The 27,450-nt window shown below is 35.1% G+C and overlaps 2 protein-coding genes across 8 annotated transcripts in view; one reads left to right on the forward strand and one right to left on the reverse strand.

The window, feature by feature from the left end:
• Window positions 1-21,267, forward strand: part of Klp64D (kinesin-like protein 64D) — a 73,115-nt gene extending 51,848 nt beyond the window's left edge. The window contains exons 13-14 of one of the 2 annotated variants that reach the window (XR_008409425.2): window positions 9,668-9,894; window positions 21,119-21,267. Coding sequence is in view for 1 of the 2 variants with exons in the window: in XM_053799308.2 (XP_053655283.1) it covers window positions 9,668-9,808 (141 nt within the window). In the remaining variant the exon portion in view is untranslated. Of the gene's footprint in view, window positions 1-9,667; window positions 14,297-21,118 lie in introns of those variants that run through there. The other variant, XM_053799308.2, reaches the window with a different exon arrangement.
• Window positions 21,268-22,130: 863 nt separating this feature from the next.
• Window positions 22,131-27,450, reverse strand: part of LOC128704441 (high affinity cationic amino acid transporter 1) — an 89,308-nt gene continuing 83,988 nt past the window's right edge. For all 6 annotated transcript variants that reach the window (XM_070102965.1, XM_070102964.1, XM_070102960.1 and 3 more), the window contains one exon: window positions 22,131-27,009. In XM_070102965.1, coding sequence (XP_069959066.1) covers window positions 25,394-27,009 — 1,616 coding nt within the window. In that variant the 3' untranslated portion in view covers window positions 22,131-25,393. The remainder of the gene's footprint in view (window positions 27,010-27,450) is intronic.

Genomic DNA, 27,450 nt, shown 5'->3' on the forward strand with positions numbered 1-27,450 from the left:
GGAAAATTTAGGGAATTATGCAGGTGCAAAGTTAGTAGTCTGGGCACAATTTACACATCAGCAATTTTACCAACTTTGAGTTCTGTTTTAAGTCGATTCCATTGCTCCATTTAACCCTTTGAGGGTTTTCGTCGTACTAGTACGTCTTACGCGTAGGGGTTTTTGACGTACTAGTACTCATAAATTCTAGCGGCCTCAAATCTAGTGGGAGAAAGCTGGTAGGCCTTCATATGAAAGAATGGGTCTATGTGGTCAGTGTGCACAGTCTAAAAAAAATCCTGCAGCACACAGTGCATAATAAGAAAAAAAAAACTTTGACCATTTTTTTTGAATAAATCGGCGACTTTGCAGTGTATTTTCGTATGGTATTTATTGTTGTATTCTAGTTTTCTTGGTCTCATTTTATAGAATGGAAGACATATTACAGAAATTGAGATGATTTTGACTGGTTTTACAAAGAAAGGTGCCTTGAAATTGAGCTCAAAGTAGCAGAAATGTTCGATTTTTACCAAACTTCAAAAGTAAACAAATCGTGCCAAGCGTGCAATACACGTCAACTGGTGAGTCTAATATTCTTTCACAAGTGCACCAATAATATTTATACCATTTTTTACACTAATGCAGTAGTCTGCATAACAGTAAATCTTATATTTTTTGTGAAAATAAAAATTCAAAGTGGAAAGCAAAAGAATATAAGAGGGGCCTTGAGACATGACTAATGACTAAAGGAAATGTCATTTTAGTGCCAGGAATGTCTTTCTTGTTTATTCTGGACCCTATTCGGAAATTGGCATCTTTTGAAATTTGTGTGAAATTGGCAAAATTGCTAAATTCTGACCACTGTACTGGATAGTTGGATTTCATAAATGAGTGGTTTCTTGCACCCATTCGATAGAAAAAATGGAGTTCTAGCGAAATATTCATGTTTTTTGTCGACTAGTACAGTGAAATTGGCCGAAAATGGGGCTCAAAGTGGGCAAAATCGCCGATGCGTAAACATCGCCGAGACCGCTAACTTTGCGAGAGCATAATTCCGTAAGTTTTCTATCAAATTTCAAACTTTTGGTGTCTTTATGATCGGGAAAAGATTCTCTATCTTTTCATAAGAGAAAATAATTTTTTTTTTTTTTAAATTTGGCCGACCCTGAGAACGAGTTTCGGAGAGGGCCTGTCGACCCTCAAAGGGTTAACCAAATTCTTAGCTATTTCACTAGTATGCCTGTTCTGTTGACTGAGCACAAGAAACCACCCATTCAGCTATAACTACTCTTCGAAGTGCACAGAAGTCAGTAATTTGGCCAATTTTACACAAAATTAAAAAATATTAATTTAAAAATAGAGAGCAAAATAAACATTGTAGGCATTCCTGACACTGAAACATTTCTTCTTTTTATTTATTATGTCCTCAGCCTTCTATATTACATTTGCCTTCCATTTTGAATTCATAATCACAAAAAAGTAGAAGAATTACTCTATTTTCCAGATAATAAAATATAACCAGGAATATTTGATCATGGCTTGTGGAGTCTAAATAATTGAATCAGACCTATTAAGAACCCATAAAACAAACTGGGGATGTAAGGGGGGCTCCTTACCTGTCCTCAGGAAAATTGGCAAAAATCAAATATTTACACTAATTTGAGCCCAGCTTGAAGCTACTGTCAGTCCTGAAACCAATCAAAATCATCTCTGTTTCAGCAGTATGTCTTCCATTGTATCAATTGATACCAAGAAACAGCCAATAAAACTATTAAATTTATCCTAGAAAACAATTCTAAGCCGCCATTTTAAACTAAACACATGGTCGGAGTTTTGCTTTTCCCATCATGCACATGCATGGGGCAGGAGTTATTTTTATTCTATGCACACTCACCATGCAGACCCATTTTCTTATATCTAGACCAAAATTTACTGTTCACAACTTATCTGAGTGAGCTGAGCTCATGACATAGAACTATGTGAGGGACCATGGCCTCAAGGGTTAAATCAGAATAATGTTAAAAAAAAAAATGGCAATAAAACACACTGAAGTACTCTTCTGTATGCCTAATATAGTACCGTATATGCAGTTTATAGATATGTTGCAATAAGCATTGAAAATAAAGGTGTTAAAGGCACAATTTACCCAGTGGATTTTGTCCTTTATTTTAGAGTCTGCTGTTTTGGGGTCCATTATATTTAGGGTTCACTGTATATATCCCACTATTATATATTTAAAACAATAGGTTATGTTGAGCAGTCTACTTTTCTGTATGCATAGTTATGACACGTACTGTATAATGAACAGTAGAATATCTGAATGGCTTGTATGTTTAGTAAGTTTAAAGCTTTGAATAAGGGTCGTGTATGTCGTGTAAAACTAATGTGTTATGGTCCTGCCAGCTTACATTTGTTGTGTGATGATTGCTTAGTTTGCTATGGTCTCACCAGTTGGTTGTTGTGTAATGGTTGGTTTGAGATACTGTAGTTTGTGGTTGTTGATTCCAATTTAATCATATGATCCTATCTAAAAGCTGCATGGGTTTGGATTGATAATGTAAGTTATAGATAATCATTTTTTCTCCAAAGAAGGTATGTCCTATTAGTGAGATTGACGGATCACTTTTGTGCATAGAATTACAACCGAATCACTAGAAAAATATACAGTATTTCTAGAAATTCAACATGTAAATGTAGTGCTGCTGCTCTGTCAGAAAATAAAATCCATATTCTTGACTAGGTTTTATCCAAAAATTATGAATCTACTACATATACACAAAACAAACGTATAACAGATAAGTGCATTGATACAAAAAAATGAGAGAAATGTAATCATTATCACTTAGAAATAACAGCAGTGCACATTTCATGACTTAAATGTTGCAAGAGTCCACTACACATGCACAAAACACGCTAACAAGAAAAAAAAAAACTATTTCATAGAAAATTAATCCTCATTTCTCTCTTATTCATTGTAACTCCTAAATTTATGGTTACACTCACCCAAGTGACTATATATAAAATTACTCATATTGTTATTGCCTTATTAGTCTTAAGTTTGCCTGAAATGCTCTGCATTTTAACCCCTTGACTGTTGCAACCCCCAATCCTGAGGTGTCTCCTGGTGTCACAAAATTTAAAAAAAAAAAAAAAAATTCTTATGAAATGATAGAGAATCGTTTCCCGATTGTAATGACACCAAAAAAACGAAATTTGATGGAAAACTGACAGAATTACGCTCTCGCGAAGTTAGCGACCTCGGCAATATTTACAAATTGGCGATTTCGCCCACTTTGAGCCCTATTTTTGGCTAATTCCATTGTTCCAGTCGACCAAACTCATACCTATTTCTTTAGAACTCCATTTTTTCTATCGATTGAGTACTTACTAATTTCAACTACCCAATAACGTGGTCAGAAATTTGCAATTTGGCCAATTTCAAAATAAGGTCCAGAATGAACAATACAGACATTCCTGGCTCTAAAATAACATTTTCTTTGTTTATCAGTCATGTCTCCAGGCCCCTCTGATATTACTCTTGCTTTTTATTTTGAATTTTTATTCAAACAAAAAATAGAAGATTTACTGTTATGCAGACTACTGCAATACGTACTGTAATAATTGTACAAATAATGTCAACCCATTCATGACTGCATATTAGAATGGCTAGTTGGACTTTTATTGGACAATGACATCATTTGTTTACTTTTGAACATCGGCAAAAATCAAACATTTCCCTTACTTTGAGCTCCATTTCTAGGTTCTTTTTATAGTAAAACCAATGAAAATCACCTCTATTTCTATAATATGTTTTCCATTCTATCAAATGAGACCAAGAAAACGAGAATACAACCATAAATACTATATGAAAATAGACCACAAAGTTGGCATTTTAATTAAAAAAAAACGGTCGGCGTTTTTGTTTTTCTCATTATGCACTGCGTGCTCCAGGATTTTTTTTATATGGTGCACACTGACCACACAGACCCATTCTCTCACATGTGGGCCTACCAGCTTTCTCCTGCTTGATTTGAAGCCGCTAGAATTTATGAGTATACATACGTCAAACACGGTACCTCGTAAGACGTATATATACAACCAAAACAGTCAAAGGGTTAAGGGGCTTCCAGTATGTATGCTTAAATGTCATTCACCTTTGTACAAACATTGTGTCATGCTGAAATAAAGTATTATTATTTTATTATATTATAATTAATACAAAAATTATTTAAAAATTAAATTTTTACTAAATTGTACCAAAAAAAGAAAAGCATGAGTTCACCAAACTTACATAAAACAAATGTAGAGTATAAAAAATAGTTTGATAAAACTATTGAGAAAAGCTAAATAATTACCAGATTCCATCACTTGGCTTAATTACACTTAACTGTTACTGGATCTGTCATGGGGGATGCCCTCGTATGGATAAGGGCTCTTGATCCAAGGAATGCTACCTTTTCCATGGTTTAACAGGTTGCCATGATTACAGTAATAGACTAATAACATGATCTCTTACTAGTGTATTTGTTGTTTTCTCTTCCTCTCATCACCCTGAGACATCACTTGTTCTTGGACTTCATTTTTTAGTCAAAATTTAATTATTGCTAAAATTCTTTGGTCAGAGATGAATGCATTGCATGGGGAACATAAACAGATGTGACTAGATTACAGTCATCCTTACAAATATGCAGGCTTTTGCATTTGTGGGTTTTGATTATCTAATGCTTTAACTGATAAACAACCCATAAATAGTTTTGCTTATCCATGGGCTTTTCTTGGTGGCACCAATTTTTTTCAGACTTAGCATATATTCCCAAAATTGTAAACTAAGGTTTCCTGCAGTTTGTAGTTAATGGCTGAATATTGATACAGGATATATAGAGATATGGTATCTAAAATAAAAGGAACCTATATCAGAAAAAAAAAAATTATGCAGACACAATTTTGTATTCATGGGTTTTAGTTTTGAAGAACTCTTAGTAGTGGAACCCCCTGTATCCCCTCTTCCCCCAAATTTGAAGGGATGATTGTAAAAGAATGTAAAATATGACATTCTAAGACATTATTTCATAGATACGAAATGGATTACAATATTACCAGTGGAAGGATATAAATAAATTATGTAAAGAGTTCTCCTACATATATTTCTTAATAGATATAGCTGAGAGACAAATAGTTATACTGTGGTAATCATATTGTATAGCACAGCTGGAATAGTAAATATGAAGCTCAAATTAAATCAGTAGTTAGGCAGTGCTACCATTTGTGTGTGTACACAGTAAATGAATTTTGATTTTATATTTGTATCATGGAAATCAAGTTTTATGTACAGTACTGTATAAAATTAAAAGAAATGTATTTATTGTGACATTCTTTGTTGATGTAGCTAGCCTTTTGCAGCAAAGAAGTGCAGTGTGGACACCATTAGTTTTATCATTTGGTGAATGCCCAAAGAAATTTCAGCTTTTTTAACTCTTTTTAAAAAAAGTTTTTCTGCATTAGATCACCGAAATCTGCAGTAGGCAGATAGTTAAAATAGATCCAATGCCAAGTGCTGTATTTAAATGCTTCATTCATTAGTTCATGCCAAACATGTAAAGCCCATTCACCTCATATGTGAAATATTTATTCTACTTATGTGCGTTATCTATCTTGTTTATTTTCTTTATATGAGATTTCAGTAATGGGATATGTTAAAAAGCATTGGGACACCCTGTCTTGGTGGGAGACTGCTGCCAAATTTAAAAAAAAATAAGGAATCAGTTTGTCATGTTTAATGTATAAAGTATTTTGACTCAAAATTTTCTGTTGTCATGAAAGCTGTTTTCGTGTTAAGATTTGCAGTAATCAGATTTTGTGCAAGAGTAAAGGATAATCTGATAAGGGGCTTTGAAGTTAAAAAGGTTTAAAAAATCAAATGGTATTTTTAAGGAAAACTGTGATACATTATTTTGTGTGTTTGAGAGTAATTATCTATTTGTAGCTAGAGTAGAGTTCTGATGTTTTGTGTTCATTATTTAGCCTAAAAGATTAAGTTTTCAGTGGTTGTAGTACCTTACTACTACCTCCACTATAGGCTTTTGTATATGCTTTTTTTTTTTTAATTGACCTATGCACACAGTAAAACTCATCACATGAAATGGGAGTAATCTTTCACAAGCTTCAGGCTTTACTCATTCATCAAGACCACTAGATATGGTGCTGTTTGGTACGTTGTCCATTTCTCTTACAATATGTTTCTCTCTCTTATAATCACTAATTAACCACTGTGACATATATCAACCAAATGGGTTTTCTTGTGTGTGTAATAGGTGTTATTGTCTGTATAGTTATTAGAGTAGAGCTACACTTGTGATGTCCCATCAGCTTTAACTATTGTATTGTAACTGATCACACAGTTTTGATGTTTCCAGTAGTTGCTGGATACACAATTTTGATGTTTCCAGTAGTTGCTGGATGCACTACATGTATTTCCTTTTGCATATCATTCCAGTCATTTATCACTCTGTAAAGAAGTACTTTTTTGCACTTCTTTTTTCACAATTTAAAACTAGCTTTTTGTTTTGTCTGTTGCTGATTCAAAAAAAAAAATCTCCAATTTAATTTTTCTTATCCTTTTGTAATTTGTTAGTGGGGTATTGAACCTCTTCTGCTCGTATGAGGGCATTTTCAGGGTTTCCAGCCTTTATGGTTCATAATTTTTTAATTCCAAAATATATTCTGTTGTATGTTATTTGTTAGGTGTAGATGCCACATAGCACACTGTAATATATGGTAGGTGACTGCACCGATGGATGGGTGCAAACGTGGTTTGGAAGGTTATTGAATTACGTTTATGTAGGTACTTTCAGTAAGTCGACTGTAGAATGAGTGATGAATATTTTTCTCTCACACTCACACTACCTATCTTCCACTGCTTAATGATAAATGTAAGCAGGCACTAATTGCACCTTAAAACTGTGCATACATTATTTTGTGTGTTTGAGAGTAATTATCTATTGGTAGCTAGAGTAGAGTTTTGATGTTTTGTGTTCATTATTTAGCTTAAAAGATTACGTTTTCAGTGGTTGTAGTACCTTACTACTACCTCCACTGCATCTTCAATTTGGTAAAATAAATTTCAATCTTACTGTGAGCATACCAAATAATGATTAGTTCCGGTCGGTGGTTTGGCGGGCTGCTGAGTACATGACTCACGAAATCGTAATGACACGATTGCAAACAAACCATACTACGGGCGGGGATAGAACCCGCGATCAGAGAGTCTCAAAACTCCAGACCGTCACGTTAGCCACTGGACCAGCTAGCCACAATAAGATTCGTCCAACTAGGTACAGTATATTTCTACACCATAGCTGGAGATTTGTCTGTAAAAACTTGCATTTGTGGTCACATTGATGCCTATGCTAACCTTCTTATGGTGTAGAAATATACCTAGTTGGACGAATCTTATTGTGGCTAGCTGGTCCAGTGGCTACCGCGACGGTCTGGAGTTTTGAGACACTCTGATCGCGGGTTCTATCCCCACCAGTGGTATGATTTGGGCTGCTGAGTGTCGTTAATGCTGGTGCCAGTAGTTTGTGAATAAATGTTGACCTTTGTGGTAAATTGTTAAGCAGTTGAGAACTAATTAATAGGGCTATCATTTGCACTCTACCATCTCTTCAGTGAATAAAAGTATTAATGAAATGAGAGGCAGTTATTTTTGAAGTATCTTAACTTTGATACTGTTTGTTTCTTAATAAATGTTTGTCACTAGATATGTGTATTTGTTAGTTTTTCTGGGGATTGTCACTTCTGCAGCCTGGTCTTTGACCAGGATTTGAAAATTGGAAAGGTGATACAGTACAAAATTACAAGATTAAGAAATATTGTGAATCACAGGAAAGTAAATATTATACTGAATGTAAGTACTATAGATGTTTGTAAGATTGGAAGTACAGTATCTCCCTGAATGGCATCTTTTGGTACTCTTATTATTCCTTGTAAACTGCTTTGAGACTACTCGATGTAAAATGAGGATTGTGTATACATTCCTCACCCATACCCTATTGCTTGAATACTTTTTTCTTGTTTGCCTGCAGCTTTGCCATCACAATATTTTTTTTTAATCAAAGGATTTGCCAGGACCTCAGTGAATGCTTAGTTCCCAATTACAGTGGACCCCTGCATAACGATCACCTCCGAATGTGACCAATTATGTAAGTGCGTTTGTACGTGTATGTTTGGGGGTCTGAAATGGACTAATCTACTTCACAATATTCCTTACGGGAACAAATTCGGTCAGTACTGGCACCTGAACATACTTCTGGAGTGAAAAAATATCGTTAACCGGGGGTCCACTGTATACTTTAGAAGCTCAGTTGGTGAAGGGTTTTAACTGATGCAGGATAATTTATCTTAACTAAGCACTAAAACCACAAGGGTCTTAGGAATATTAAGAGATTATTTTATTGCAATTACTATATATGGTACTATACCTATTTTTAGCAATAGTAGCAGATGTATGCTTGTGATTATGTCCCATCTTTAGTGCTGAAGCTATCATAATGTTAAAGAATCCAGTGGTTGTGGCATTTCTTTCTCCTGTAACTTAATACAATGTTTACCACACTGTGAAGACAACCTTTATACTGTAGTAGTAGCCTCTTGACACCACTGTTAAACTGCCTTTTTTTTTTTCCTTATAACTGTGGCTGTTGTTTCTCCTAGTTGATAGTGCTAATAAATATTCTTTATCATTTTTTTATATATATTTTAGGACCTTATATGTGGTTATCATGTTCCTTTCCTCCAGTCAACCAAGGCATTTTTATTGTTTCCAGATTTTTTTTAAATTAGATTTTCGAGCTCTAGAAGTTATTTTTGAGCTAGGTTTGGGATTTTTTTTATATCTTATCCATGTTTTTTTTAGGTGCAGACATCACATCACTTCTGCATCTTCTAACTTTGCCCAACATATTTTAAAAATAGATCTTTTAGAACTTTCCCTTCCATATATCTGAAGTTTTTAAAGAAGTTTGCTAGTGAAGAAGGGTTTCTAAAGATCTTCATTTGAATGATCTTTGAGTTACTTTTTTTTTGTCCATGGTATATGCTTGTGTTAATACTTTTTACTTATTAGGAGGAAGGTTAGTTTTACTTTGTAAGTTTTTGGTATGTATTTGAATGTGAATCATGTTATTGCATAAAACACTGTCTGGTCTCAGTGCTCTGTAAATTTGTAGCAGTTCTTTGCTATAAAAATTTGGTGCTATTTTTTGTGCATAATTAATTTTTCTATATATTTTTAGAATGCATTATGATTTCAGAATTTTAACTAATTTGAGAGTGAACTTAATGCAGTTGTCTGCAAAGGACCAGATTCTTGTGCACCTTAGAAGTGCTGTGCATAATATTCCTAGAATTTTAGTTTTGCAATGTTTGACTATAACTAAACTTATAAATCTAACTTTGTGTAATTTAAATTCATACATTATAGTTTGACCCTTCAAGGAAAAAATGGGTGCCTTGATGCCAATGAAGGAATTTTACTCCAAGGAATTGAAGCTATCTTACCCTTTCTTGAATCAGATATGTTTACCTCCCATTCCTCAGGCACTGTATGACCTCTACTGTTGTAGCACTTCCTCGTATTTTAATTTCTTGGTTGCTATATAGTTTATGTGCAATGTTGTTATATTTTCAGAGCCAAGATGGTGACATGTGGCAAGTGTACCAGACCTATAGTCCTGATGTTTACTCACAACCAACTGCAAAGCCTCGTAGGAAGAGGTCGGGCATCCCACGACCAAAGCACAGTAGATCTGCGAGAAAGTATGACAAGTAGTTTAGCGTCTACTGCACGCTTACTACTGGCCATCTGTAACCAATACTACTTAATTTTAATGGAAAATGTAGATCACCACTAATGAGGTGAGTAGATCTGATATTTTTAATGCATTTACAGAAGCTAGTGCAATTTGAATATGTAGTCTCTCGTGTCATATTAAAAGTATTAAAAATTATAATTTACATACCTGACTATAGTATATAATATATACTTATATCATGTGATCTTTTTCCCACTATGTGGGGTATGCTTTTGACATATGTCATTATATATATAGATATACAGTACATTAGTGAATGAAACTCGTTAGGTTAATATTGTAATTGTTGTAATAATACTTATAATTTATTCTGTTTAATTTCTGTTGAATTCAATATATTTTTGATAATTTTATAGTTTGAAGTTAAAAGATCATAATTAAAAGGGTTTGTGTCACAAAAGTTTAATTAAATTAAGGGTTTTCATATAGTATTATTATTGTATCATGATTGTGTTCATGTATTAGTACAATTGGCTTATTAGGGAAGCAGTTTTTGAAATGTGTCCACTATTGTACTATTTTACTAAATATGAGCGAGTTTTCTAGTAAAAATCTGTATAAAAAAATCAAGCAGTTATAATACAGTACTAATAATCAATCATGAATGAAGCCAGATTTTTTGCAGTTTGTCAAGAAGAGCTTGAACTGATTTCATACTTGAGGTTCCTGTAATTCTAGATGTTTTTTTTTTTTTTTTTTGCATGTAGTACACTATGTATATTTCTTGTATTGTATTTTATTGAATAATGCTTGTATCTGTTAGCTTATTGTTATTGATTTCTTTGCTTTATTTTGTTTAAAATTTGTTTGGGAAATTGGTTTCTTCACAATGTCACCATTAATAAACACTTCAAAAATTTAGTACAGTATTGTGATTGAAGCTTTATGCCGTGTAAATGTGTTCAAGTTTTGAATGACACTTTAGTATTCAGTCACAATACAGTATTACCTAAGATAAAAAAAAATTACATAATTTATCATAATTAGTATTTTTTGTGTTGCATGATGAGGCTTCTATACTGAAGTAAGGAAACTAATTATGAACAAGACTGAAATATTAAGTGATAGTTTTTATCTTAGTAATTTAATACTGAATTCATAGGGAAGTGCTAAACCCATAAGGGTTATACAGCACCTGTAATAATTTAATAGACAGTGGAGAAAAGCCATCCCAGAACTAAAACACTATTGGAAAATTTGATAATCACATAGATATTTAAGCATATAAACGAGTGTCCTGTGGTAGGTTTGAGATGCAAGTTATTAACCATGTGTTAGTCTTGAGTATGGGTCCATGACATGATGGCCTTAGCATGCTTCATCTACTCTTATAAATTCAAACAAACTTGACAGTGTGTTCGAATACAACTCTTATTTCATTATATTCTGCTGTAAAAAATATATCTAAAATTTCCAACTTTTTAATGGGTATTTGGATGTAACTGTAAACTTGCCACATGTTTATGCTCAAATATTCAGAATCTAGTCATTTGTATAGTCAGTTTCATGAATCTGCAAGAATCTTCATACACTGTATTTATCTTTAATATTGTATGTCAAGTTATACCTTCCATTTAGGCTGCTTGGATATTTATTTAACATGACCATTGTACCACAATACATGTATTCCCCTTTAATCCTACATGAGTCACACAACTTCAAACTGTTTTTCCATATTTCATCTACAGTCTCATATTTGTTATGGATCAGAAAAAAAAAAAGTGGGGCTTTACTGCATATCCAAACATACATACTGTTATGCTTTAGAGCTACCATATCACTTTATTTTTGTTTTCTTTCAAAATTCAGTGTCATGATTTTCTTTCATACAAATTGAATGGTAAAACTTTATGGGAAAATGGCTGAAGTGTATGTGCTAGGCTGAATTTCTTTAGTACAGTAGACCTTCAGTTAATGATACCATTGGATAGCGATAAAATCGGATACCAATACGTTTCCGAGTCAAAATATTGGCTCGGCTAACGATAAAAAACTTAGCTAAGAACATTTGTCCAGAATGTGTCCACACGGCCTGAGCCACCCGGCCACTCCAGTGTGGCTAGTGTGCCATTGTTTACAGGACACTGTGGACGATTCCACGCGTACATGCGATACATTTTGTATTATTCCATTTTTTAGTGCTTGTAATTGCTAAATAAGCCACCATAAGCCCAAAGAAAGCATCTAGTGCCAGCCAGCCCTTTGGTAAAGGGCTGAGAGAGAGGGGAGAATGTGTCTTTTTCAGCGATTCTGCAATATGTAGGATACTAAAGCAGCAGGAGTCTATAAAGGCTACAGCGGCAGCCAGCGATAAAGTGTAGCATTAACTGTAGCAAGTAAGTCAAACGATTAATTGATAGAAAAAGGACAACACGAACCTACCTCTTCCAATGTTGTTGGAGTTATGTAGGGCGATTGACAACACCAACGTCTTTACCACCTCTGCTGTCGCCTCCCTCCACCATTATGTACAGCTTATGCTTTCAGTGGCCATTATACACCCAACAACAACACAGCAACACTCGTGACATACTTAATGACGTATTTTATTCATTCTAGAGTATATGTCGTGTTTCTATGTTATTAATATTGTTTATTATGCCATATTAGATGAATTGTGCTAGATAAATAAGCCGTAGAGCTGATATTAGTGTCATATTGAAGGACTATCTTGTGTCTCCCAACACAATTCCTAACATACGCCAGAAACAGACCTCTCTGGAAAACTTATTTGAGGACAGGAGTCCAGTGGCTCTCAAGCTGGTCCTAGTGGCATTAAAAAACAAAGGAGGGAAGTAACCCAGGATAAGGACTTGGTACCTGAAGTCTTTATGGAGTGGGATTCCCCTTCCAAACAATTGTAAACTCCATCCTCTCCCTTCCTCCTGTCTTCCATACATCACCATGTCTTCAATAAAGGTAAGTGTGATGTTATTCTTGTTTTATTCTTCATGTATCATTGTTTTCTGTGTAGGAAAATGTATATTTCATGTAAAAAAATTTTGTTTAATACTTTTGGATGTCTGAAACGGATTAATTGGATTTCCATTATTTCTTATGGGGAAAATTAATTCAGATAACGATAAAATCGGTTAAGGACAAGCTCTCTGGAACGGATAAATATCGTTAACTGAGGGTCCACTGTACCAGGTATTGAGGCAATGTAGAAACTATGATAGTAAATCAAAATTAGGAAAATTCTTCATTTCCAGAAAATTGCAGTATGGTAAAAGATATGGGAAATATTGATGAGAGGATTGCATGAAGTTAATATACAAATATTAATCCAAATGTTGAAAAGAATGTGTTTATAGAGTTGATATAGTAATTGATGACATGTTTGATAGTGGCTATGGTAGAAAAATAGTAACAGTATGCTAAAATGGTATGGACATGCTTAGCCAAAGAATTACTATTATAACATGACAAGAATGAATATCAATGCAAGTGTTTAGACAATAGGAAGTGCAGACTAAACTGAGTAAATGCATGTGCAACGGTAGAGATACTGTATTTATAAATTGCTTCACCGACATAGGCATTTTCACTGGAATACAGAGATGAATTAGTCTGGTAAAAGTAGACGAAATGAGGAGGTAGTTTGAGGAAATCAGCCCCTCGGCATCGTTGGAAAATGATCAGTCTCTGTCTAAAGCAAATACACAAGGCCAGAGACTTGTATACTCGAAACTGAGGTGCAATGGCTTGGAGATTAGTCCAGAAGTGGGTCAGGTTAAATAGATGTTAGCAACCGAGTTGTTGCAGGCGTCCTTTGTATCAAGATACATGTACTGTGTGTTGCTGTGTCAGACAAGTACATTATAAATGATATTCAGTACTGACAAATGAGTAACATCTGCAACATTAGGCATCTGTGTTGATGAAATGTTTTGTACTTCAGGTTTTGTCAGTTGAATACAGAGATGAATTACAATCCTGGAGACAGTAGACAAAGTGGAGAGGTAGTTTGAGGTAGCCAGTCTCTAAGCCTTGTTGGAAGATAAACAATGTCAAGACTAACTCTCCACTTCATGTACTGTCTCCAGAATTGTAATTCATCTCTGTAATCCACTGATGAGGCTTGCAGTCCTAACAAAACATTGTCAATAAAAATACTTAGTTTTGCAGATGTTACTCATCAGCTTGTCAGTATTGTATACTATTTATAGTGTTACTGTGTTAGACAGGTCTTTACACAAGAGATGTCTTCAACAGTTCTCTTTCTAACACCTGTTTAGTATTACCCAACTTGCCTGTGATCTTATCTCCAAGCTGCTACACCTTACTTTACAGTATGCACATCTTTGATTTTGTGCATTTGCTTAAGTCTAAGACTGGTTATCTATCAATAAAGGTGGAGGACTGATTATCTCACCCTGCTTCCAAACTTTCTCTACCACCCTCTAAGACTGAGGAGTTAATGTCCTCAAATTACCTCTCCACTTCTACCGTTTCCAGAATTGTAATTCCTCTCTGTATTTGACTGAAGCCTGCACTGCAGGCAAAACATTTCATCAATGATGTTTAGTAATGCACATGTCTTGTTCATCAACTTGACTGTATACTACTGAAAGTAAAACTAAAGATTACAGGAGAGTAAGGAGGTATTTTAAGTGGCAATTGATTAAAGCAGTGTTATGACAGTTTTATTTCCTGCATTGAATACAAGACAAAATTTGTAAATAGGCTGTTTGAAGTATGTTATATTGTGAAAGTGTATAAGCAATAAAAATAATTGCCTGAATTTGTTTATATTTCAAGATGAATTCTTATCATTAGATTTTTTTCTACAATTTTACATTTTTTTTTTTTTTACTAGTTTTGAATGCTATTGGTTTATGACACTTTGGTCCTGGGGACCTTGGTCACTCCAGTTGCACATGTGGACAGGAAGACAAGCTTAATAGTCAGGAAGACACCCAAGCGGCAGTAAGGTTAAATGGTTGAAAAATCTTTGGTAGCTTTAAAATTAGGTTGGACAAACATAAGCCTGTATTATTATTATTATAATCAAGGGGGAAGCGCTAAACCCGTAGGATTATACAGCGCCCAGGGGGGATGTGGAAGGCATTCAGGCTTAATTCGGGGAACTGGAGCACAGATTCAATTCCCTAAATCAAGAGCCCCTCACCAACATCAAGGAACCTTCCATGAGGGGCATAAGCCTGTAGGGCCACTGCCCCTCCCTTTTGTTTTTACAACAATCATCTGATGGTGGTTGGGATGGTGCTTGTGTGCTAATGTGAAAACTATACTGTAGTTTCCTGCATTTTGTGTGACTATTACAGCAATCAGATAGACTTCTAAACAATGCCACATGTCAAGATCTTGCTCCTTAAGGTTGTCTCTGTACTGGACCAACTCATCAGGTATCCCTAAGTGTTTCTGCAGACTTCGCATGCATTATTCATGTCTGCTGCATACACTTTTGTTCATTCATTCTAATGGGCAAAGAAATCACCCACTACTCATCAACCAGTTTCCACTGCTGGAATCTACAAAATACCATGTGGCACTGCAAAAAGAAATTAATGGGGGGAACAGGTAGAAGTCTGTCCATTAGGAAAAATTAACCCAAATGTGCATGCAAGAGACGCCATGAATGTGAGAGTGGTTTACAACACTGAGCGACACATGAACTCGACCAGTGCATAGATAATCTTCAAGGAGTCAAATCTCAGCAAGTGTTGATGTTTGGAAGCCTCTCTAGTTGCTGTAATAGTGTAACAGAGAGGAAGCTACACTACTGCCACCACACTGGCATACAATAATCAATCAAACAAGCATCTCCCTGACCACCATGATATAGCAGTCAGATAACATGTACAAGAACATAAGAATAAAGTGCACTGCAGCAGGCCTACTGCCCCATGCTAATTAAATTCTATATCCAGCCTATTTTCAAATTTACCCAAGATTATTCAACCACTTAACCTCACTGCTACTAAGATGACTTCCTGACTATTTAACTGTGTGTGTACCCTCCCACATATATATTTGGAGTGACCAAAATTACAGGATCCAAATGTTCCCAGTAAAGTGTATAACTACTTGTATCACATGCAATGCCCAGTTTAAATACTGTTATACTATCTGGAAAGAACTGCATTTTTACTAATGTATTCCATTCCTTCAGCTGGGGGTCATACAATGCCTAGGGGGAATGGGAGGCATTCAGATTTGATCCAAGGGGAGCACAGGCCCAATTCCTTGGATCAAAAGGTCCTCACCAGCTTCAAGGAAGCTGAGGGAATGTAAATTGGAAACTTGCTTTGACATATTTTTATTTAGGAGTGCTAAACCCATAGGGGTCATACAGCACCTGGGGAATTTCAGGCAATCAGGTTTGCATTAAGGGATGAAAGGACAATTTAATTTCTTAAATCAAGGAACCTTCCTTGAGGGGTGTTTCCATGATCAACATATACCCTGCCTATGTTTTATCAAAAGCCGTATTCACATTCACTTAATTTATACTTCAACACAGTTGAGAATGTTATGACCTGAGCTGTCCAGACCACCATGTAAAATGAATGTGGCACTACAGAGAAAACAGGGAAAGGAAAAATGAACAGCAATCTTTTTTACACAGAGAAACGATTGGAGCCGAGAACGAGACCAAACAAGGAAATGCTACAGACGGGACAAAGGGGCACAACAGCGGGACATACTAAGCCAGGCATCCACCTATCAGGGTCAAATATACAACAGTCAAATGCACAATCAATAATGGAAAAACCAGGGGTGTGTACACCAAGGGCCATACCAGGTAGTACATCACCAGTGATACTAACTGAACACAGCAAATCAAAATATCCCTTTGTAAACATTTAGGGTTTGAAATCAAATGAAAATGACAGTTATATTCGTGGACTCCTCTCAGAAGCGAATGCCATGTTTGGAGCATCTACAGAAACACACAAGACACAGGGATGTTTCGGACAGACTCACACAAACCTGTAAATGTATTGGTATGATAGAATTAATAGGTCACAGGGAGGAGTAGGACTGTATGTGAAAGTTACTTTCAGCTGCTCAGAACTGAATTCTATGAATGATACAGTAGAATTTCTAGGTATTAAAATTGAAAATAGGAATATAAACCAGTATATAAACCACCATCAGCAACTGCTGAGGAATTCGCAGATTGGTTAAGGTAGATAAATAGCTATCTGAATAGGCTAGAAACTCCCACACCAAATATTATATTCCTTGGAGATTTTAATCTCCCACATGTAAAATGGCTCAACACAATGTATACCAGAAATTACTCCTGGAAGCCCCTGGTTCAACAGGTACATAACAGGGAAGTAATGAGGCTTTGTGAAAAGTACTCATTGAAGTAATGGATAACTGATCCCTTTATAAATAAAAATACCCTGGATTTGATATTCACAAACAAGGAACTAATCAGAGACATAATTACAAAAGCAATATAGTACTCTGACCACAACATCATGGAAATACGAACAAGTATGAACTCAGGGTTAGGGAACTACAGCACTAAGGGATGTTCAGTAACAACAACCATAGAATTGACTGGGAAAAAATAAACCAAGAACTATCAGACATATCCTGGGAATCAGACATGAGCACCCTAAATCCCCACCAGTGCCTGGAGAAGCTGAATACAGAGGCATACAAGGTCTGTATTAAATACATACCACTGAGGAAACCCAGAGCAAGATCCAGATATAGTGTAGATGATACAAAAGAAGAAAATGGGTTACCGAATATTTAAAAACAAATACAGTATGTCGCAACGAAGGAAAGATAGTCTTAGCCGAGAGATCACTGAATCAGAGCAAAAACTTAGGATGTCATACTGAACAAAAGTATGAAGGGAACAAAAAGTCATACAGGATATTGCAAGAAACCCAAAATATTTTTATTCCTATGCAAACTCCAAGCTAAGAACTAGACCATTAATGAGAGGAGACTCATATACTGATGATGAACAGGAAACGAGTGAAATTCTAAAAGAACAGTATGAGTCTATATTCACAAACCCACTAAATGACAGGAGGGTAGAGAATGCAGAAAATTTTCACCTTGCAGAAGGCCGCACAAGTCAATTAACTGACATTAGTACCAGTCCCATAGATTTTGAAGAAGAAATGAATAACATGCCCATTCACTCAGCACCTGGACCAGATTCGTGGAATGCTCTATTTATACAAAAGTGCAAAGTATCACTAGCACGAACTCTCAGTAATCTTTGGAGAAAGAGCCTAGATCTAGGTGAAATACCGGAGACCTGAAAGAGCAAAGACATAGCTCCTTTGCATAAGGAAGGTAGTAGAGCACTAGCATAATGTGACATCAGATTATAAATTTCACGGAACGGCACAATCAGCATAACCCAAACCAGCATGGTTTTGGAGCAGGACGATCATGCCTGTCATAGCTTCTGAACCACTATGACAGACTTACATAGGCATTGGAAAGCAAAAAAAAAGCAGATGTGATATACACAGACTTTGCAAAGGCATTTGACAAATGTGATCATGGGGCAGCAGCACACAAAATGAGGGCCATAAGCATTACAGGGAAGGTAGGCAGATGGATTTTCAGGTTCCTAACACATAGAACACAAACAATAGTAAACAGAGCAAAATTCAGCATCAGTGAGGTAAAAAGCTCAGTTACCCAAGGTACTGTCTTGGGACCTCTGCTGTTTCTCAACCTCACAGCAGACATAAAAGCACCCATCACAGTTCTGTATCATCATTTGCAGATGACACTAAAGTAAGCATTTAAGTCACTACAGTAGAAGAGACTGAAAAATTACAGGAAGATATAAGCAGTGTTATCCAGTAGGCAGTGGAGAACAACACAATGTTCAATGGTGATAAGTGCCAACTACTTAGGTATGGAAAGAGTGAAGAACTCAAAAAGAACATTGTATACAAAACTTAGGAGGATCATCAAATAAAACGAAAGGAACACGTGAAAGACTTGGGAATAACTATATCAGCTGACATTTCTTTCAAAGAACATAATAAGACAAGGGTCGTGACAGCCAGGAAAATGATGGGGTGGGTATTGAGAACCTTCAAAACAAGGGAAATGTCAATAGTGACACTTTTCAAATCACTAGGGCTCCCTCATTTGGAATACTGCTCATTGTTGACAAGCCCATTCAAGGCAGAAGAAATATCAAAGCATGAACAAATACAGAGATTGTTTATGGGCCGCATAGAGCCAATAAAGTATTTAAATTACTGGGAACGCCTTAGAGTCCTGAATGTGTACTCGCTGGAGTGGAGGCGAGAGACATGATAATGTATACCTGGAAAATACTTGTGGGCCGGGTCCCAAATCTGCATGCTGCCATAACAACATATTGGAGAGAGATATGGGACGAAGTGCAAAACAAACCCAGTGAAAAGCAGGGGTGCGGTGGGCACCATAAGGACACTATCAACATTCGTAGCCCCAGATTATTCAACATCTGGAACAATGTAATTTACTTAATATAGGACTCAAAATAGGCAAATTTGCCAATGTGTAAATAGTGCTGACAAGAAAATTTGGGAAGGCAAAATTTTGTAAATTTTCCATCAAATTTTGTACTTTTTGTTTTATTAGTTTCAGAAAAAGATTCTCTACCATTTCATAAGTAAAAAATAATCTTTTTTTTTTAAATTCTTGGATGCTGTGGACACTTTTCAGATTGGGGGTCTAGACACTTAAGTGGTTAACAAAACAGATACATAAATGAAAATCTATTTAACCCCCAAATAATGGCACTGTTTAAGGCCTCAAAGCAAGTTTTATTTCTTAATTTTAACTTCATTCTAGTAATCAAAGTGGCTTGAAAAACAATTCAAAATTTAAATATAAAAACATTACCATGTTCTAAAGACAAAACATTACCATGTTCTAAAGACAAAACATTATAATATTCTAAAGACAAAACATTATAATATTCTAAAGACAAAACATTATAATATTCTAAAGACAAAACATTATAATATTCTAAAGACAAAACATTATAATATTCTAAAGACAAAACATTATAATATTCTAAAGACAAAACATTATAATATTCTAAAGACAAAACATTATAATATTCTAAAGACAAAACATTATAATATTCTAAAGACAAAACATTATAATATTCTAAAGACAAAACATTACATTACTTATGTATATTGTCTTTAGATCATTACAATGATCTAAAGACAATATACATAAGTGAAAAATATACCTAGGGAAAATAACCATCTGCTTAGCTATGAATGTAATTTTCTACAGTGCTTCAAAACCCAAGCGTGGTCGAGTAAAACCACATAAATACTACTCTATGTTATTTGTACGTTATCCTCCACCATGAATGTGTTGTGGTGACAGATGAATAATGAAGTAATGCAATAAATGTTCCTACCACACGTAGTCACTCATTCCACATAATTATGGTACAATATATTGTTAGGCAGTACATGTATATTCAGAGTCAATTATGTAAAAATATCCATGAATATCTGGTTAAAAAAAAAAAAGTCACAAGATTGACACTAAGTTATCACATTTTAAAACGAGTGAATAGAATGTAAACATATTACTGCATAGAAAAAATAATTTATAGAATGGTCACACATTTTGAAGTGCATATGGAATGGATTCTGAGATGGGAGACAAGTTATCAGAAACTAAATGGTAGTGTTTTAAAAACATAGAAAAAGATTAACTGCTTATTTCCAACTACCTGCCCTATTACAAGACATTACCCTCCTGTTTGTGTGTTTACCTATTTGTAACTACACAGGCAGAGCTTAGCTCTTGGTGTCCTTTCTTCAGTATTTAGTCCAAAATAACACTTTTTTTTTTAATGTTTCCAGTAGATGAAGTACACTATCTTCTCTTGTAAACAATTCTGTTGATTTATGATTGTGAAAAAAAAAAAAAAGGATCTAGTGTACTTTCTGTAGGTTTATGTTCCTAATTTGTAGGTCTGACAAGTAACAGTATTACAATTAGCACAATTTACTATGACAGAACAGTATAATTTTAAGTGTACTATGTATTAATGTTACAAATGATTAATGTGAAGATGCGTTGATTAAAATGTGACATTTACATTAAGTAAAAAAAATTGCAGGTATGGCAAGATCACAAAATTCACCCATGCACTGAGTCAGTGAATGGATGGGTGAACTAGACGAGCTAATGCATGGACGGACACATTATTTACCACAATGTCTTTTTTAGGAGAGAGCACTTGGTACATACTAAAGTGTATTTTTTTTTTTTTTTGCCTACAGCACCTGGGAGTGCTATGTAATCGGGTTTGATTCAAGTAAGGGAAGGATAGTTCCAGTACTTTGTGGAGCAACAGTTCCTTACTAGCATCAAAGTACCCCCTTCAAGAACCCCCCTTGTAGGGGTAAGAAGTTACAAGTATAATATTAGATCTATGTCATGTTACCTCATTAATCTAACATAATAAAATGTAAGAAATCTATATAAAAGGTCATTATATTATTAAATTGGATAAGTAAATTTCTTTGATTTTTAAATAAATACAAAAATATAAAATATTGTATGTACAAAAATTATATGAATTTATTTTAATATACCATGCAATATTAAAAAAATCATAGAGTGTATGGGTTTACAGCCCATTTTAAATGTGAATTAGACTGAGAATATATTTCATCTTCTGAATCAGAGTCAAATATAGTACCAATCTGAATTATTCCACGTCTTGATTGGTTAATGTCGGGTGGTGGTTTCCCTTGCATTCGATACTCTCCTGAGCTGTTGCTAATGCCATAGCAAAAATATAGCAATAAACCTGAAATAAAGTTCATAACTTATTCCTTGCTAAAAGAACAATATGTATTATATTTATTACAAAATCAAAATTCAGTACATCACCCATCTGAAGTAGTGTGTGTGAACTATAACATGCAACCCTTACTGTTGTCATTGGTAACACATGTATGTTGACCCAACCAGCACAGTGCTGAAAGCTTTGATAAATAAGGGTGCCATTAAAATGTATTACATGCATAATGGTGGTAGTGGGGGGTGACTGGTGATGGTGATAGTTATGGTGATGGTGGCACTACTGTAGCAAAAGTGGTGAAAGCAGAGCAATGCTGAGTGACAATGATGGCAGTGCAAGCATAAGACAAGCTCAAGGGCATTGTAAACAAAGTCCTCACTGACACCAAACTAAGAGAATTTAGCATGTTTTATCAGCTCAAGGAAAGTTAATCTAGATAACAAACTTGTTTGTTTATTGTTTAAGATTAGATTGAAAGATGAGAATGAAAGATGAATATTTATTTTTCACAAGATTCAGTACAGTATTGAGTATTATGATACATTTTCAAAATTTCTTATATACAAAATCGTTTATGTAAGATATGTAAAAGAATGCTAAGAATATAGTACATTATCTCAAGAACATGCCATTTTTTGAAGTATATTTCAGTATTGCTGTACCAGAATACCACAGCAATAACACAAGTACACTCATAGCAATTACTGAAAGACATTTCACCACTGGTGACTTTTTCAGTCCTTAGATTTAAAAAACAACCAATCACAAAAATTCTGCTTCAATAAATGTCTTGATTATGAATGTATGTTTTGTTCCCACAATCTGTCAGGATAAACATACATGTACTACAGGAATATTGTTGATTCTGTCAGTTATTATTATTATTATTACTGCTATTAAAGAGCTTAAATAACAATAAGGCACAATACCATGACTGGAACAATACACTAATAACCTGCACATAGGAGAGAGGAGCTTACAATGATGTTTCGGTCCAACTTGGACCATTTACAAAGTGTAATAAAGTTGGTAGAATTACCGACAATATGTAAAGTAAAAGGACAAAAGTGCAACTAATGTGACATTTATTGTGGCAACGTTTCGCTCTCCAGGGCTTGATAAAGCTCCTGGAGAGCGAAACGTTGCCACAATAAATGTCACATTAGTTGCACTTGTGTCCTTTTACTTTACATTTACAAAGTCACATGTCGTCATAAGCTTTTCTCTCCTATGTGCAGTTTTTTTGTGTATTAAAGTGCTTAGTTCACAAGGGTCATTACGTACTCCTTGATTCCACCAGACAATGGCCAGGTATTGTGACACTGAACTCTTAGTATATAGTATTAAGCATATCCTTTCAACTGGACTTAACACTGTATTTCAGATGGCAGTGCCAGTCACATTTATCATTGCAGTGTTAGGAAGAATGCAATTTGTAGTTGATTTGCTCTATGCTTTACTATGTGCAATGATTAACCCTTTCAGGGTCCGTCCCGTAGATCTACGGCTTGACGGCGAGTGTCCAAACCGTAGATCTACGCCATGAGCTCAGCTCGCTCTGATAAACTGTGAGTGGTACATTTGGGCCTAGATATGAGAGAATACATCTATGTGGTATGTGTGCACCACATAAAACAGATCCTGCAGCACACTGTGTATAATGAGAGAAAAAAACTGAAATCATGATTTTTCGATTGAAACAGCAACTTTGCAGTGTTTTTTCGTATGTTTTTTATAGTTGTATTTGCGATTTCTTGGTCTCATTTGATAGAATGGAAGACATATTACAGAAATAGAGATTATTTTGATTGGTTTTAGCACTGGAAATGGCTTGAAACTGAGCTCAAAGTAGCGGAAATGTTAAATTTTTGCCGATTATCAAGAGTAAACAAACGACCTCACACGTCTAATACACGTCAGCTGGTGGGTCTAATATACATTCACAAATATGATGATGCTATTTATACAATTATTACAGTATTGCATAACAGTAAATCTTCTATTTTTTGGTGTGAATAAAAATTCATTATGTGAATAAAAAATCAAAATGGAATTTATTTGTAAAGCCTCAAAACATAACTAATGAACAGAGGAAATGTTAGTTTAGTGCCAGGAATGCCTACATTGTTTATTCTGGACCCTATTTTGAAATTGGAATATTTTGAACTTTGTGTTAAATTGGCCAAATTAACAATTTCCGATCACTTTATTTTGTAGTTGAAACAGTTGACTTGGCGATTTCTTGTGCTCAATCAATAGAATGGAAGTAATACTAGTGAAATAGCTAAGAATTTGGTTGATTGGAATAATGTAATTGGCCTAAAATGGGAGTCAAAGTCGGCAAAATCGCCGATTCGTAAATATCGCTGACACATCAAAATTCGCGAGAGCATAATTTCGTAAATTTTCCACCAAATTTCGTACTTTTTGTTTTATTACCTTCACAAAAAGATTCTCTACGATTTCATAAGAAAAAATAACAATAACAAATTTTTTTTTTGAAAATTCTTGGACACTGGTGCGTGACTCCAGATTTGGGCCTTGGACCCTGAAAGGGTTAAAATTTGAAGTAAAATCCAATATAAAGTGTAATTTTAAGTTACCTGTTAAAATTCTGTGTATCTCAGGTAAAGAAAAAATACTAAGCTAAACAATACCACAGCAGTGATAAAAAGCTGCTGGTAAAAATCTAAAACTGGATTGTTGTGTTCATTACAAGGTCAGATTCATGATGACAAATATTGCTTAACTTTAACACATGACAGATCTTCACATATCTGCATCTAAATTTTTGTTAACAGCTGGTTTAACTTAAATATAACCAATCTGTATTTTTTCATATTTATTACAGTGTTTAATCAAGTTATGTGGCACTGCCCACTAACAAGCTGCCCTTGGTCAATTTAATCAACCCAAATGAGGGTTGTACCTTGTTGTTTAAGTCTGTAAGCATTCCCACACCCAGTTATGGGTGAACTCACAAAGTGCTATTCTTGTTCATGCACTAAAAGTGGGCATTCCTGGAGGTACTGTCCACAGAGAACTGATACCTTCTTAAAGCTTCATTAGTTACCAAACCTGGCTTTAATTTGTTAATAATTCTGTGATGTCACTTTCATTACCTGTGAATAACTATTCTTAGTCCACTGAAATATTAACAATGTTTATCTTCCTGCCAAACACTGCCAGTACAGCATTTCCAATTTTTTCACAGAAAAATCCCTATAACTGGCAAACATTATCAAAGACTTACTGCAGTTTTCATTAGGTGGTGTCCTGTCCTGAACACCAGCACTCTCTTTAGTTTGTAACTGGATTTCTTTGTTCCATCACTGATTTGTGAGGAAGAACATCATTTTAGGTAGACATTCTTATGGCAAGGCTTGATTGGTCTCAAGTGCTGGAGGGTGCTTAGTGTGACCTCTCGCAAGAGTAGGCATCAAGTGTGACCTCTTGCAAGGGCAGGAGTTAATTAGTGACTGTCTTCACTAAACTCCAGGTAAACAATTATGTAGCTCAGTGTGTATCTGAGCCAACAGAGGACTGGATGGTTGTGTGTTGAAGTGGTGATCCAGGTGAATGGTTTGTCATAAAGACAACTGTGTAATGTTAAACTTAATCTTATTGAGGAATATCACACGATGTATTTCCTTAGTGATAATTTTTCCTATTTGGACTGCAATTTGTTCTTTTTGTTTGCCTTCTAGTGTTGAAAATACAGTATTGATACAGTATATTACATTATTACTTATACTGCATTTTGAGGCAAATTTTCATCCAATTCATTTTGAACAACCGTATTTGTTGCAACAGACTTCCCTGGTACTTTAACATCAGTTTTATCTTCATCACCAGCCAATATTTTACTTTCCCCTCTTTCTCTAATAGTATCAAGCACTTCCAATGACTCTTTGCTAAACACTTTTTTGAATTCCCTTGTCTGACTTGTTATAGTAGGACTAGGGAAATTATTTATAAAGTCACTTGAGTTTGTTATTATTATAGCACTGTCCAGAGAATCATCACTTCCAATGGTGAACATTTTAGGTTCTTTGTTTCCCTTCTGAATTTCACTTGACAATTTGGAGTCATTTTCTAATTTGGATGTGGCTTCATTCATTAGTGTATCTTCTTCATCTGTATTCTCTGTGTATGGCTCTTGTTTATCACTCACAATACTCTCAATAAATGACATATGATTAATACTGTCTGTGTCTGAATCAGCTTCTGGTTCCTTCACTGGAATAATTACAAACTTGTTACCTAAGCGACGAGCGAAGGGACTATCTGGGGATGATGGTGGAATGCCATCAAAACTGGAGTTTCTCTTTAAAACTTTGAATGGATGCTTCTTAGACACGGGTGTACTGGGGACACTACTATGAGAATATCCGAAAATTTTTGGTGGTAATGCAGGTGGGGGTGGGGTTGATGGTTGCAAAATTGGAGCAGACTGTGAACTTCTAAGTATTGACACATCATCATCAAAGTTAAATTTAAGTTTTAGGGGCTCAATTTTTGTTTTTTTAACTACTGTAGCATAAAGGGGTTCTCTGTTCTCGTGTAATTCATCTAAGTTATCCAAAGCCAAAGCTTTCTCTTTATTATCATTTTCATCATTTCTACCATCTTCAAAATCCTCTTGTACATTCTCAGCCACCTGGGTTTTCACATCCTTAAGTGTTACATATCCCAGTTCATTTGAATCATTATCCACACTTTCAGTTAACTGTGATTTATTTTCCTTCAACTGCTGTTTCGAAGATCCATATCCTGAATTTTCAAGGCCATTGTTATCTATGTTTTGTAACGAAATCTTTTCCTCATCACAGTCACGTATATTATTTTCCCACAATAGCACTGGCAACTCTCTACCTTGAACATTATTGCTGGATGTTTCCCTTGTATCATCCTGCAGCTCTCCCAGGGTGTCTTTATTATCCTCAAGATATGACTTGCTAGTCTCGCACTGTAATCTGTCCCTTTCCTCTTTTGCTGATGCACTAAATAATTTATCTAAGGAAGTTAAGACACTCTGAGTTTCACGCATAAGAGACCTTTCACCATCAGTACCATCTACATCAGACTCTGTATAATGCTTAACTTCAACTTGTACAGTAACAAGTGGAGACTGTGCTAATGGAGTCTTTACTTTACTTTTCTGCAATGATTTTGGAGTATTAGGTTCAGAATTTGCAGGTGTAGCTAGATGAATCTCAATAGTGGGGATTATAAGTGTGCTTGAAGTTTTACCATTCACTCCATCTCTGGTAAATCCAAGGTTGTTTACACCATGTCCAGCTCCACTCTGTTTAACATCTGCTGAACTATTCCACAATCCATAGCCAAAATAGACCAAAAAACCTACATGCAAAGGAAAGTGTAAAAAGCAGAGGGTTAGTGCCATGCAGAGATTAATTAACTTTAAATCCACTAACTATAGCAGAAAAGGCAGTACAAACTAAGGTTAGTCCTGGTATGTGCATACATTTTACAATGAATACTGCAAAAGCTGGAGAAATGCAAGTAGCTGCTATCATCATGCTCAAAATATTGTACTTGTACTGTCCCCTCAAAAATGGGAAGTTGAGATATAGATAGATAAATAGTATATAGATATAGATATTCTCCCTGGGGAATTGAACCAGAATTCTTCCTCTGTAAGCCATGAGTGTCATAAGAGGCAACTAAAATGCTGGGTGCAAGGGTCTAGTAACTCCTTCTGTATAAATTAATAAATTTAAAGAGAGAAATTTTTGTTTTTCTTTTTGGGGCACCCTGCCTCGGTGGGAGACAGCCGGTTTG

This window comes from Cherax quadricarinatus, chromosome 84 (genome assembly GCF_038502225.1).
Source record: "Cherax quadricarinatus isolate ZL_2023a chromosome 84, ASM3850222v1, whole genome shotgun sequence".
In the NCBI taxonomy this organism is placed as follows: Eukaryota; Metazoa; Arthropoda; class Malacostraca; order Decapoda; family Parastacidae; genus Cherax; species Cherax quadricarinatus.